This window comes from Capsicum annuum, chromosome 10 (assembly GCF_002878395.1).
Source record: "Capsicum annuum cultivar UCD-10X-F1 chromosome 10, UCD10Xv1.1, whole genome shotgun sequence".
In the NCBI taxonomy this organism is placed as follows: domain Eukaryota; kingdom Viridiplantae; phylum Streptophyta; class Magnoliopsida; order Solanales; family Solanaceae; genus Capsicum; species Capsicum annuum.
In genome coordinates, this window is record NC_061120.1 from 2,256,380 (window position 1) to 2,269,795 (window position 13,416).

The window sequence follows — 13,416 nt, forward strand, 5'->3', positions numbered from 1 at the left end:
GTTCCCTACATGTCCTAATTGCTATAGCATCACACCGCGCCAATGATATGGTGACACGTTCAAAAAAATATTTAACTCCCAAAAGCACAATATATGACAGACCTCAGGCTATATTGTTGGAGCCAATTAGCCCATTTTTCACCTAGACGATCTTTCAATGATGGTTCGGGTAATACAGGCCCGGTTAGAAACACCTGTTTGTTATATTGACTTGACTGATGTCACAAAAAGGCCCTTCTAGTTCCCTACATGTCCTAATTGCTATAACATCACACTGCACCAATAATGTGGTGACACGATCAAAAGACTATTTAGCTCCCAAAAGCACAATATATGACGGTCCTCGGGCTATATTGTTGGATCCAATTAGCCTATTTTTCACCTAGACGATCTTTCAATGATGGTTCGGGTGATACAGGCCCGGTTAGAAGCACTTGTTTGTTATATTGACTTGACAGATAGTTACAAAAAGGCCCTTCTTGTTCCCTACATGCCCTAATTGATATAGCATCACATCTCACAAATGTCGTCGTGAGCTGACATGGTTGTCAAGTAGCAAAATATTGTGTGTTCCTTTTGTGTTGACTTGACAACCACGTAAGCACAATAGAAGTACAAAAATACAGAAAAAATGAATTTAGAAAGGTAATAGGACCCGATAGAGTTTAGGTACGTCACTGAAATTTTGAATATAGTTTTGACGGGAGGGGTACTTATGTCGTATCTCGACAAACTATAAATAATAAAACGACTTACTTAAAAGTATATTTAAGAGATTATTTTAAACGTTTTCCAAAATAAAGAGACCAATTTCGTCATTTTCTCTTTTGTTTAGTATGTTTGTGTTATTGTATTGTTGCTAGACAAAATTCGACATAACTAATCAAAGATATTGTTAATTAAATCCTTAATGTATAAATAATACCAAAAAAATAAATTCAGAGATAATATAATATTCACATGATTTAAATTCTGACGTGACACATAAATTTTGAAAGTATCTTAATAATTACTTTATAAGTTTTAGTATTCAACTAACACACGAAGAAGATAATTTGAGATGTCTAAATATGTATACTCAAAAACAAAGTGTTTACATGCCACAAAGCTAAAGTCAAGCTTAAATACTTGTTTAGGCATTTATATAACAATAATGTACTCAGTGTATGCCCATACAGTGAGGTCTGTAAAGGATGGCGGAACCACCTTGTGGTTAGCGAATAGGAAATCTCCTTCGATAAAAAATTATATTATTTGTACATAATTAAAATTATTTTTTTATGTATATATAGTTGTTGAACATCCTTCGGCTAGTTCGTGTGCTTACTTTTTTCAATCTTGAATCCCTTTAGTAAAAATTTTGACTCCTCCACTGAGAGAATAAAATCCATGCAATCCGCACCACTACCTTGTAGATGAGGTAAAGAGATTATTTCTGATAGACGCTCGACTCAAGACAAAATGTAATCTAAAAAAATATGTAATAGACTTAACACAACCACAAATAGTAACTGGATAATATTATCACAAAACAATACTATAAACGATCTATCTAAAACAACATATATTATGATAATAAAAATTGGGATATGTGAGATTTTTATTTTCTTATACCTAGATATTTATTCAATCCAACATTCTTGAAATTCTTTTTTTTTCCCTTAGAAAAAACTTTTTTTTAATTTTGTGTTCAAAACTATAACTCTTATCTTCTTTTATCACCACTCCAGAAAGAAAAACTCAAAAATGTTGCAAATTAAATCCTTCCTCTCATGTAATTTCACGCGCCTCTCAGCCACTAAATCACACGCGCCGCCGTCATCAGTATTTTTCTCATCCAATTACCTCTCCACTCTCACTTTCCCTCCCAACCCCACCATCCCTTTCACTCCATTTCACAATTCCCTTCACAAATCCAACCCCACGCGCCGTCCCACTAATTCACACGCGCCTCCGTCGTTGGTAGCTGAAGCTGTCGTTTACGGCGATGAAACAACCGAAGCGCCGCCGGATGAAGGACCCATTGAGCTCCCTTCTGCAATAAGGGATGTATTTGCTACTAATGATGACCCTTCACCACTTCAAACTGCTACTAGTCTTCTACTCACCGGAGCTATTTCGGTTTTCCTCTTCCGGTCAGTCCGCCGCCGTGCTAAACGTGCTAAAGAACTGGTAAAATGCTCGTGTCTTTTACTGTTTATGTAGTGTGAATTTTGGTATAAGAAGAAAAGAAAGCAGTGTACTAAGTTTCCGTTATGCACGGAGTTCGAGGAACGGTCATAAGTGTCTCTTGTATGCAGCTTTATCTGCATTTCTGCAAAAGACCGTTTTTGGATGCACTATGCTTCTGTTATGCACGGGGTTCGAGGAAGGGTCATGTCATGTCATTTAAAGTGTCTATTGTATGCATTTTTATTACATTTATGCAAAACACTGTTTTTCCATGCACTAAGCTTCTGTTATCCACGGGGTTCGAGGAAGGGTCATATCATGACTGCATTTCTGCAAAAGACTATTTGTTGATGCACGAAGCTTCTAATATGCATAGAGTTCGAGGAAGGGTCATATCATGAGTGTCTATGTATGCAGCTTTTTCTGCATTTCTGCAGAAGACTGTTTTTGGATGCATCAAGCTTTCGTTATGCATGGGATTCGAGGAAGGGTCATGTCATGAGTATCTACTGTATGCAGCTTTAACTGCATTTCTGCAAAAGACTGTTTTGATGCACTAAGCTTCTGTTATGCACGGGGTTCGAGGAAGGGTGGTACCATAAGAGTATTTTATGTGCATTTCTACAGAAGACTGTTTTTTGATGCACCACGCTTCCGTTATGCACAGAGTTCGAGGAAGGTTCATATCATGAGTGTCTACTGCATGCAGCTTTATCTGCATTTCTGCAAAAGATCCTTTTTTGATGCATTAAGCTTTCGTTATGCATGGGGTTCGAGGAAGGGTCATATCATGAATGTCTATTGTATGCAGCTCTATCTGCATTTCTGCAAAAGACTGTGTTTTGATGCACTAAGCTTCTGTTATGCAAGGGATTCGAGGAAGGGTCATATCATGAGTATCTACTGTATGCAACTTTATCTGCATTTCTGCAAAAGACTTTTTTCGTGCTTGAACACGTGACTTTCTGTTTATAGTGTAAACTTTGCATTAAGAAAGGGAAATTCTGTTTATAGCGTGAATTTTGCATTAAAAAAAGGAAAGAAAGAAGCTTGGTGTGCTAAGCTTTCGTTATGCACACGGTTCGAGGAAGGGTAATATCATAAGTGTCTGTTGTATGCTACATTTCTGTAAAAGACTGTTTTTTCTGCTCGAATCCGTGACCTTGTATTTATAGTGTGAATTTTGCATTAGAAGAAGGAAAAAAAGCAATTCGGTGTACGAAGCGTTCGTTATGCACAGAGTTCGAGTAAGGGTCATACCACAAAAGTCTATTGTATGCAGCTTTATGTGCATTTCTGAAAAAGACTGTCTTTTTCTGCTTGAACCCGTGAGCTTTCTTGTACGAAGGAGGCGTCGTGTATTTATTGGTGTGTAAACCCAGTAGTGACCGAAGGTATTAGAGAACATACATGTTTATTTTGTGATAATAATGTGAGCTTTCTTGTTGCTGTTATTTAGAAACTAAGGTCAACGGGAGCGAAGAAAACGTTGAAGGAGGAGGCATTGGAGAGTTTGAAAGCTATTACGCCAACACCAATCGATGCCAAGACGCCACCTTCACCTGCTCAGGCATTGTTGGGAGCTTTAACAGCGGGAATTATTGCACTTCTCCTTTACAAGTTCACCACCACCATCGAAGCTTCTCTTAATCGCCAAGCGCTTTCAGATAATTACTCGGTTTGCATTTACATTTGCTGTTTCTTTTCTTCCGTTTTTCCACTGTGACTCATATAATGCACAACAAATAGGGTAAACATTCGGAAGAGGGAATAATCTTTACCATGCCGTTGTAGAAAATTGATAGAAACTAAAATATAGCATACCGTAAATCATTTACCTTTGGCAGAGTAGATTTTCTGACTCTGAACCGAACCTCTAGTGTAAGAATCTTACCAATGTTCACTTTTCGATATCAGTTATTTGATTGAGTCCTTCAGTTATCATACTTCTATCGGTTACCATTTGATAATCATTCTTTGTTTGTGTTTGCAACAGGTTCGCCAGATAACAATAACGCTTAGGTAGTTTTTGAATAGCTTTTCGTTATAGTAATGCATCGGTTTACTGTTGAAAGATTATGAAACCTTCTTATTTACAAACTGTTTGCAGAACTATTATTAATGGAATATGCTACCTCGCAACATTTGTCTTTGGCATCAACTCTTTCGGTTTGTTCCTTTATTCTGGTCAACTTGCCTTGAACTCTTTCATGGGAGATTCTGCTAGCGGAGAAACTAAGAATAAAGGTGAAGCAGCGTTGAGTTCAAAGGATTCAACACCAGTTCGTCCAGTAGATGGCACTGAAGAGAACAAAGATGATGGCAACAAAACTTCCGAGGATACAAAATAGTGGAAGAATGCGACTTAGAACTGAAACACCAGGTTTAGCACACTACTATTCTGTTAATTGTGTACAATTTTTCGACTACTATCCCTCCTCTGCAGAATTAATCATGTAAAATTGCCACCCAAGAACCGAATGGTAGAAATTAATAAGCGAGTAGACTTGACCTAAGTTGCACGGACTCTTCACTTTTGATGCCTCACCCGTGTCGGATTCTCCAAAAATACATTACTTTTGGAGAATCTGACACGCACCCAGAGACATTTTTGAAGAGTGCGAGCAACATAGGACTTGACTATTGGTTTGTTGCTTTTTCTTGCTGCGTGGCAAGACAATAGGAAAACAACATTCTTTTCTTTCATTTTCGTACCCATACACCCAACGGGGACCAACCATTTTACGAGAGTTATAGGCTCCGAGTGACAATAGGGTTGCAAGATGGGACAAGATAACTTGATTAGAAGTCTTGAAGTTGCGGCAAAGAGGCTCATGATATGAGGGTGAAACTGATAATTACTGGCCTTGTTGATCTATTTTTGTTCAATTTACATTCTTTTCGTTTTAGTTTTTATTTACTTTGGTATCAAAGAGAACATTAGTGGATCCTTTAGGCACATAAGGTTTAAACGTGCTGCTACCACGTAAACAACAACCCTTGCCAAGAAGCAGAGTTCAAGAGATAGATGTAGTGATCTCAAGGGATGGTAAGTAGATTGTTCAATAGCTTACTCACGAAGATGACTACTAACTGATTTGAATCCATATTCTTTGGGGGTCAGGTGGTGCATGGCTGTCGTCAACTCGTGCCATAAGGTGTTGGTGATAGTAAGATATCCAAGTTTTCCCACAAGCTCGCGACTCTAATAGAAAAAAAGGGTAAGCGAGAGTAATTTCCTTCTCAAGAAGAGAACTATTCATCGCTGACCCAAAATGACCCCCTAATTTTTCTATTCCGGCTTGCAGTAGAATACATGTTCTTATGTGTGCAGCGCCGGGGTGTGTTATGAATATAGACATGTTTTTTCCTTGAAGTACGACGTAAATTAGTTGGATTACATGCAATTGTGCAGTCAAAATTTTGTGATGTACTTTCAGAAACACAATAAATGTCAGTTCTGATGGAGAAAATCCTTTTTTGCAGCCAGACATAATCAGTTTATGTGCACGAGACAGGTTCGGATCAGGCTATATTAGGCCAGCAGCGCAAAGGTGTTCGATTGGTTAAGGCCGGAAGACCATATGTTCGATCTTTGATAGTGAAATGTAACGCGAGGAGTGATGATATTCCTCTTTTCAGTGAAGTCGAAATGATTGTACTACATGCATCCTCAGCCTGTTCATGAAGTTACAGCGCAACGTATAAATGCCAGTCAGAAGTTGTAGGTAGGGATATTGAAGAGTAGATAGTGTGAAGTTCATAATTGATCTTGTATGTTGTGCATTTCTACATTCTTCTAGTTGCAATGCTTGTGAAGTCCTCTTGTTTGTGTTCCTTTTTAGGCACAGGCTTAGAAAGTTATCATCACCTCAACAACTTCTCTCTTTACTGTAGTTTTCACAGTCAACAACCGTGGTCTCCGGACACGGTTGATTCAGAATTTGAAATTTATGAGTTCGAGCGTGAAATTCTACTACTACCCATTTTATTTACTAAAGTTTTAAGGTGTATCTATTATTTGTACTTACTGAATGAATCTTATTACATAGTGTCTGAGCTCTGGAACCTTGCTGACATTTTATTATAGAGTTAAAAGGTTGAAAGACACTTGAATTGTTGTAACATTTTCGCGAGTTTTATACCTCAACTATCCATTGTTTTATTTACCTAGCTAAACTATCACCTTTTTGCGAGTTTCAAGCCTTACTATTTCTCCTTTTGTCCGAAAACACATCTCGATGTTGAGTTGACCTGCATTCATCTGTTTTCGATTGAGAACAAATATTTAGCCAACTTAACATCGAGGTACGTTTCAATAGACAAGACAGAATTACTCGGATGGTAAGCACCTCTCACCTCAACCATAAGGTTGTGAGTTTGAGTCACCAAAGGAGTAAAATAGGTGAGAGCGCTAAGGAAGTAATACAAACGGAATGATAATTTAGGTAGGTTAGAACAATAAATAGTTGAGATACGAAACTAGCGAAAAAAGTAGTACTTTAGATATGCTTTTACCGATTAACTCTTTTATTCTAAAAATCATGAAACTATAACAAGTAAATAGTACTGAAGATGAGACGACAACAACATACCCAGTATATTCCCACCAAGTCAAGTGGAGTCTGGGGAGGGTAAGTGTATGCAGTCCATACCACTACCTCAAGATGTGAGACTGATGATGGGACAAAAGATAAGAATTAGAGTTCTAAGTTAAAGGTGAAAATCTAAATATTTTACAAGACTATCAATGATCTACTGGACACACTCCTGAAGTCCCTTGTGCAATACGTGCTTTTAAAGGAGGAGGAGGGAATGCACGAGAATAAGTCCGCGTCCAACCCAAGGCTTCTCTTTCCCTAGGAATCCTAACTTGGTAATGTTGGCTACACTGGCAATGTTAAATAACTTTTGGCGATAAAGATTTGCTTATACGGGTGCATCGTCCTGATCAGTTGAAGCTGTGGCTGCTCCAGCATCAGTATGCTCCTCGGTCTTGGTCTGCTCCTCTGATGCTTCGACTGGCATTGATGTTGAATCAACTGGAGGCTCAATAGTCGTTTCAGCAGGAGGCTCCACCGATGCTTCAGCTGGCTTTGATGTTGAATCAGCCGGAGGTTCCTCTGAGGAAGTTGTTTCAGCAGGAGGCTCCTTTGGTGCTTCATCTGGGTTTGATGTTGAAGAAGCTGGAGGTTCAGGAGTTGTGTCAGCGGGAGGCTGCTCTTGTGCTTCATCCGGCTTAGACGTTGAAGTAGCTGGTGGCTTAAGAGTCGTTTCTGCAGGAGGCTGCTCAGGTGCTTCTGCTGGCGCTTGCTTTGCTACTTCTGCCAGATGCATCTCATTTTTTACCTCCCGAGGCGCCTCAGCAGTTTCAGCTACAGGCCTCTCCGTCGTTTCCTCCATAAGCTCGGGTGCTGTTTCCGACAATGTATTTCCTGTTAGAGAATCAGTACTAGGTTTTTGCAGGGTAGGAGCCACATCGGGTTCTGTCTTGATGGTGTTCTCCGGTGCAGGTTGCTTTTGTGTTGGTTCAGCTTGTTTCATCCTTGATTCGGTTTGGGCTTTCTGTGGTGTATCAGCTGGAGGGTAGACCTTTGTTGTAGGGTCATTACCTAATTTCTGCTGCTTTAGAGATTCAGTATTTAGTTGCTGCAACCTAAAATCAGTTTCAGGTCGACGACAAACCTTCCGCAGAGGAACAATTTCCTAGAGAGGAAAAGACAAGTGGATTACGCTAGCTGAAGACAATTACGCTAGGCTGAAGACAATAAAAATATTCAGTTCTAAGAAACACCATGGATAAAAAACTAGATGTTTCAAACATAAATGACCAACATCAAAAGGAAGGCCATGTACGCTGGCGCAGTACAAGTTTGCGAAAGAACCAACTTACATGTGCACGAGCATCAACATCGTCAACCTAAAATTTTGGCTTATTGGCAGCTATAATCATATGTTCCTTATAAACAATTGTTTCTTTTTTTGTTTTAAGGACAGGACAATTTTGTCGTACACAACAACAACACAACTGTAATCCCACAAGTGGGATCTGGGGAGACGCAAAATAGTCAGAAATGTGAAATATATTCATGAAACGTGAGGCCTGAATATTGAGATGAAAGCAGAAAATTGCAAGGAAAAAGGATATAGTCGAATACCTCAGACTGATCATGGTCGTAACGAACCAGAAACCGACAGCGGCAACCTCTCACATCATGTCTGCGTCTCTGCGCATCAAGGACATGTGCATCATAGTACAGCGCCTGATCTTTCCCTTCCTGAAAATTATAAGAGCCTTAGCTAAATGATAGACAATTTGGCATGTTTATAGCTTTAACATTCGACCCATAATAAAATGCACCTGGAAGCAAAGAATCAAATCGGTAGGAAGAACTGCAACACATTCTGATGCTTCACATGGCAGAGATCGCTGTCTTACGTGCTTACGGACGTTTACCCATTCATCCTCCTCTGCTCCAAATCCCGCAAACCGAACCAAGACTTCCTGAAATCAGAAGCTTATCACCATTAAGACAAAAGAAAGAGATAAAGTAAAACAGACTGGACAAAGACGATATGCACAAGACAAATGAAACAATTTCATGGAGGTAGACTCTGCTTTTTGGAGCATATTCGAGACTAAAACATAGTTTGCAGTATTGATCCACAAAATCAGACGAAAAGGCCCTGCATGTTACGGAGGGGCTGAAAACGGAAACTAAATCTTGCCTTGACAATCACTAGAAAACTCCATGGATAATAAGAAAGAACAAAAAGATAATTCTATGCAACAACAAACCCAGTATATTCCCACAAAATGCGGAAAAAGATAATTATATGCATCGATAGAAATTTAACTACCAAGCAAGCTAACAAATAATTTCTTTCGCGAAAGTTTAGATGGGTAGCTCTGAGAATTACCGGTTCACCAGACTCCACAGATCTATGTGACAGGAAGTTTGCTACGTCATACCTAAGGAAGGATAATAAACATTAATCTATCATTACTAGCTACTGAGATAAAAAGGGTGGAGATGAAGCAAATTATAAAGCCAAACATAAATGTACTGAATCAATGAATGGAATAAAAGACAAACCATGCACCATCTCTTGCAGATTTAGCTTCAAACTCCATTTGAGTGTTATCTGAAACACTCCTGCCCACATTTTGCACTGGCACTAAAAAATAAGTAAAAAAATAAGTGGAGTTGGATTATGACTTGGAAAAAAAATATAATTATAGGAAAAATAAGTTCTTGGCACACTGTAATGCTTACACCATAGTTTTAGCAGATTACATTAAATGTAATGTGCTAAAAGTATGGCGTAAGCATTACAGTACTTAAGCTGTTTTTCTTAAGACGACTCTTTGCAAAAACAAGAAACCATAAGAATATTGCTTGAGGGGTATACCTGATGGAGCAGGCAGAGGTTGTGGTGCTTGGGGCATTGTTCTCACTGTAGCTAACAAAAGTAGCACAAGTTAAGGAATAACAGTGAAAACCAAATACATAAGACTAGTGCTAATCATAAATAAAGCATAAGAGAATCCGTGACTGCTTTGAAACGTGGTAGGAAATTTCGAAGTTCTACCTTGAGGAGAAGGCACGGGTTGAGCGGCTTGGGGCATAATCCTTACTGCAGCTGGATCACTCTGAGGCATAGGTGAGGCACTCAATTTCACAGGAGCTTTTACTGCAGCTGGATCACTTTGAAACGCTGGTGGGGCAATAAATCTACCAGGACTCTTGGTTTGTTTTGCTCTGATGGCATACCGTCTATTCTGGAACCAGTTCCAAACCTATGACAGTACTTTCATAATTTTAGGTACAAGATAAATAGCCATAGTTATGAAAGCATTTTCATTTGATCATCATAAATTATGGTGCAAAAAAAATGAAAAGCCTTACTTGTTTCGCTTGAACCACAAATTTTCCAGATCTCTCCGCTGAAGAACTACATTGAAGTAGGTATATAACCATCCAAGATTCATGAGGATATAAATCTAAGGAGTAATTCTAAATATTTGTACATTAACAACCTACCTGAATTTCTCAGCAAGATTGTCAAGAACTTGTTTGGCCGGCATTTGGACATTATGAGCTTGCAATATAGCTTCCATCTCAGTAACCTGCAATTTGACAAAATTACGACGGTTTTTGACTAGACTCTATATCGTGCAATGAAGTTATTAGATGCAACTACAGTGGAGATTAAACTGAGCTGTACGGTCCACATGTTTGGAATGTTTAAATACAATAACTGAAAAGGGGAAGGATGTACCAGAAGAAGAAAAAGGAAGAATGTATAATGAGGGGAAAGCTTCTATGCATAATTTTTTCTCCATGATTACTTTAAAACTATCAAACTCCTGAATTGACCTCATGTTGACAAGTGACATCAAACGGAAAAGGAATGAGCATTTTTTGAAAGGATATTAATATCTAGTGTAAAGATAGGTAAAGCAACTAGGGGCATAAGTTATTAACATGACTTTCCCGTAGCTTTATTTCTAGGTAACCCCATGAAGTACCTCCATTTCTCTGGTATATAACACTTGTTCAGAGAACATATGACTAAGACTCCCTTTCAGTAAGCAATCTCCTCTATTTTAGTCATGATGTAGTTACATTCAAACATGAACACTATTTCAAATATTCTTTATAAAATGTTTTATCAAATATAACTTCATGTTCAACTTCAACTATGTAAATTTTAAATAAAACAAAAAATATTTGGAATCTACTGCCAAACGCCTACTAATGAAAAATTGCGAATACAATTCATTTCACTTTGTTATTATTCTACTTTTGCTCCTTCCAATTTCTCTCCAATGGTAGTACTGTTCATTATTTCATATCTCAATTTGCACAAGTATTTCAATCTAGTGCTCCTGTTGTGGGAAAGATGTAATACTATGAAATCATGAAAACTTTTGGAAACGCCAAATAATTGTAAGAGTTGATATTATCAAATTTACTTTAGAGATAGTTCTAACTGAGAAGGGAAATAGAATAAAGTACAGGTCAAGCAAAGTTTCAAGCAAGAAAGAAGCTGTACTGTAATTTTGAGCACTGGACATTCTGAAGTAGAATTAGGCAGGTTAGCTTTTTTCCGTTTGGTCGCTCCTTCTAGCCGTTATCTTTTGTTTATGAGCAGATTCTTTGGAATTTAATGAACAAAACATATTTATAATTTGCTGGTAATAGTGGAGCTTAGTTTAACTTGATCACTTTGCCCACCTTAGCATCTTTGCTTTAGTTCAGAAAAAAGGGAACTTCGAAAGCTAAGTGTGAGGAAAATTTGTTCCCAACACCTAATGAACATCAATTGTCAGTCTTCAACTCAACACCCTTCCTAGTGCACCCCTATCATCCTCTACATTTAACATGTTCTAATGAATGGCTGCAATAACTTCAAAAAGAAGAAAATCCTAGATCCTTAGATTGAACGATACGAGTGCTAGAATTTAAGCTAACAGCTTAATTTCTCCGCCTATCCCACTTGTGAGACTATATTGGGTATGTTGTTGTTGTTGCTAACTTAATTTCTTCTCTTTTTGAACACAAAAGCACTCAAACAGTAACGATTAATGAGAGAATTCCAAATCTTGGACCCCCTCGGAGGAAAATTACACAATTTATACATGGTTATATTTTTTGTATGTATAGTAAATGTAACCCTTTCAGCTTCTTTATGGGTTTATTTCTTCATATTTTGAACCCCTAAACCCTATATAAAAATTTTGGCTCTGCCACTGGTGTCATCAACTAAAAATACATAATGCAAGTAAATGTTCTTTTTATGTATATAGTCCCTTCAACGGAAAATTACATTGTTTATACTGTTCATAAATAATTAAAATCTTCTTTTTATGTATATAGTCCCTCCGTTCGCTTTTAATTGTCACCGTTTGTTTCGCTTCGCAACTTTTAGCATTTTTCATACAGTTTCCGACCATCTAAATTTTAAATTTACAAAAACAACAACAAAATACCCAATGTATTCCCACAAAGTGGGGTCTGGGTAGCTCCCTCAAATAAAGTACAGAGGCTGTTTCCGATAAACCACCAGCTCATGACAGATAAACAACAGTATAACAAGCAAAAGACATAAAAATAAACAACAAAATCGGATAACACACTGCTAATAATAATAATAAAAGAAACCAGACACCATCAGAATAATACTATAAACTATCTACTACTCGAGATCATCACAAACCTCATCAGAACACTACGAACAAAAAACTACAGGTACTAAATTTTAAATTTTAAATGTTGAATTATACATCTTCACATAGTTTGACCTCGAGAAGCGAAACAGTGACAAGTAAAAAAGCAAACAGAGAGAGCCAGTTACTCCAATACACCACTTCGAAAAATTACACTATTTATACATAGTTAATAATAACAATTTTTTTTTCATGTATACAGAGAAAGATGAAAAAATAAATAAATAGTATTAACCTCAGTAGGGTTGAAACGGAAAGAAGGACCTCCGTTACTCGGCGGTCTACCCATCTGTTAACGCCGCTATTGATTTAACGCCGTCGAGTAATTGAGCTTCCGGCGGAACGACGGCGGAGGACGCCGCGGTGTAGAATTTGGGGGAGACGGAAATATGGATTGGCTTTATTTCATAAAAAGTAATTATGTTATGAAATATAAAATAAAACTGATATGCAAATCAACAAAATTTGTTTATTTAAAGGACAACCCCAGTGTATTCCCATCTGGTGGGGTTTGGGGGTTAGGATGTACGCAGTCCATACCTCTATCTCTGAAGAAATAGAAAAGCTGTTTTCGATAGACCTCCGGCTCAAAACACGCGATACCACACAAACATATAGTAAAGCACAGCACAAGATTACAAGATTACATAACATAAATATGGCACTGTTTATTTAAAGGACAAATACTTTAAATCTTAATATATATCAAAATTGATTTCATACATATTTATAGTAAATGTAAATATATTTATAACAAATTAATAATAATGATTACCTTTTTCTAATTTTTATCCTCTATTTTTTTTCTGAAATAACATAAATATACACTTAACTTATCATATTTACATAAATTTTAGTCAATTATGTATCTTTATTGAATGTGCTAATTATATACTCTCTTCATCCCAAATTACTCGTTCCAAATTTTCTAATTTGATTTTTCATTTTACTTATCTTTTTTTCATTAATCAAGAAAAGATTAAAAAAAATCATATTTTACCCTTTGCATT

General features: G+C 37.4%; 2 protein-coding genes across 5 annotated transcripts; one reads left to right on the forward strand and one right to left on the reverse strand.

Moving 5' to 3' along the window:
- Positions 1 to 1,589: 1,589 nt before the first annotated feature.
- Positions 1,590 to 6,185, forward strand: LOC107845372. Of its 3 annotated transcripts, XR_001666814.2 has the most exons (6): positions 1,656 to 2,172; positions 3,632 to 3,850; positions 4,169 to 4,194; positions 4,283 to 4,555; positions 5,297 to 5,393; positions 5,659 to 6,185. XR_001666814.2 is itself a non-coding variant. In XM_016689656.2 (5 exons), exons 1-4 carry the CDS (start codon positions 1,747 to 1,749, stop codon positions 4,521 to 4,523), a joined length of 912 nt encoding a protein of 303 aa, XP_016545142.2. In that variant the 5' UTR covers positions 1,590 to 1,746; the 3' UTR covers positions 4,524 to 4,555; positions 5,659 to 6,185. The 3 variants fall into 3 exon arrangements, 2 of the variants coding, with proteins under 2 accessions (XP_016545142.2, XP_016545144.2); XM_016689656.2 differs by lacking the exon at positions 5,297 to 5,393 and having other exon boundaries at positions 1,590 to 2,172; XM_016689658.2 differs by lacking the exon at positions 5,297 to 5,393 and having other exon boundaries at positions 5,663 to 6,185.
- Positions 6,186 to 6,670: 485 nt separating this feature from the next.
- LOC107845371 (protein SAWADEE HOMEODOMAIN HOMOLOG 2) lies at positions 6,671 to 12,907 on the reverse strand. Of its 2 annotated transcripts, none has more exons than XM_047398393.1 (10): positions 12,642 to 12,907; positions 10,218 to 10,303; positions 10,083 to 10,128; positions 9,766 to 9,973; positions 9,586 to 9,630; positions 9,270 to 9,351; positions 9,094 to 9,145; positions 8,534 to 8,677; positions 8,331 to 8,450; positions 6,671 to 7,878 (listed from the first exon to the last, which is right to left on the reverse strand). In XM_047398393.1, the coding sequence occupies exons 1-10, from the start codon at positions 12,693 to 12,695 to the stop codon at positions 7,102 to 7,104; spliced, it is 1,614 nt and encodes a 537-aa protein (XP_047254349.1). In that variant the 5' UTR covers positions 12,696 to 12,907; the 3' UTR covers positions 6,671 to 7,101. The 2 variants fall into 2 exon arrangements, with proteins under 2 accessions (XP_047254349.1, XP_016545141.2); XM_016689655.2 differs by having other exon boundaries at positions 9,586 to 9,636; positions 12,642 to 12,871.
- Between the last annotated feature and the right edge of the window lie 509 nt (positions 12,908 to 13,416).

Coding starts and splice junctions, on each gene's coding strand:
- LOC107845372 (XM_016689656.2), top strand. CDS start 1,747: ATGTTGCAAATTAAATCCTTCCTCTCATGTAATTTCACGCGCCTCTCA. Junction 2,173..3,631: donor CTAAACGTGCTAAAGAACTG/GTAAAATGCTCG, acceptor GCTGTTATTTAG/AAACTAAGGTCAACGGGAGC. Junction 4,195..4,282: donor CAGATAACAATAACGCTTAG/GTAGTTTTTGAA, acceptor AACTGTTTGCAG/AACTATTATTAATGGAATAT.
- LOC107845371 (XM_016689655.2), bottom strand. CDS start 12,695: ATGGGTAGACCGCCGAGTAACGGAGGTCCTTCTTTCCGTTTCAACCCT. Junction 9,637..9,765: donor ACCCGTGCCTTCTCCTCAAG/GTAGAACTTCGA, acceptor TACTTTTGTTAG/CTACAGTGAGAACAATGCCC. Junction 8,678..9,093: donor CTGTGGAGTCTGGTGAACCG/GTAATTCTCAGA, acceptor TTCTGATTTCAG/GAAGTCTTGGTTCGGTTTGC.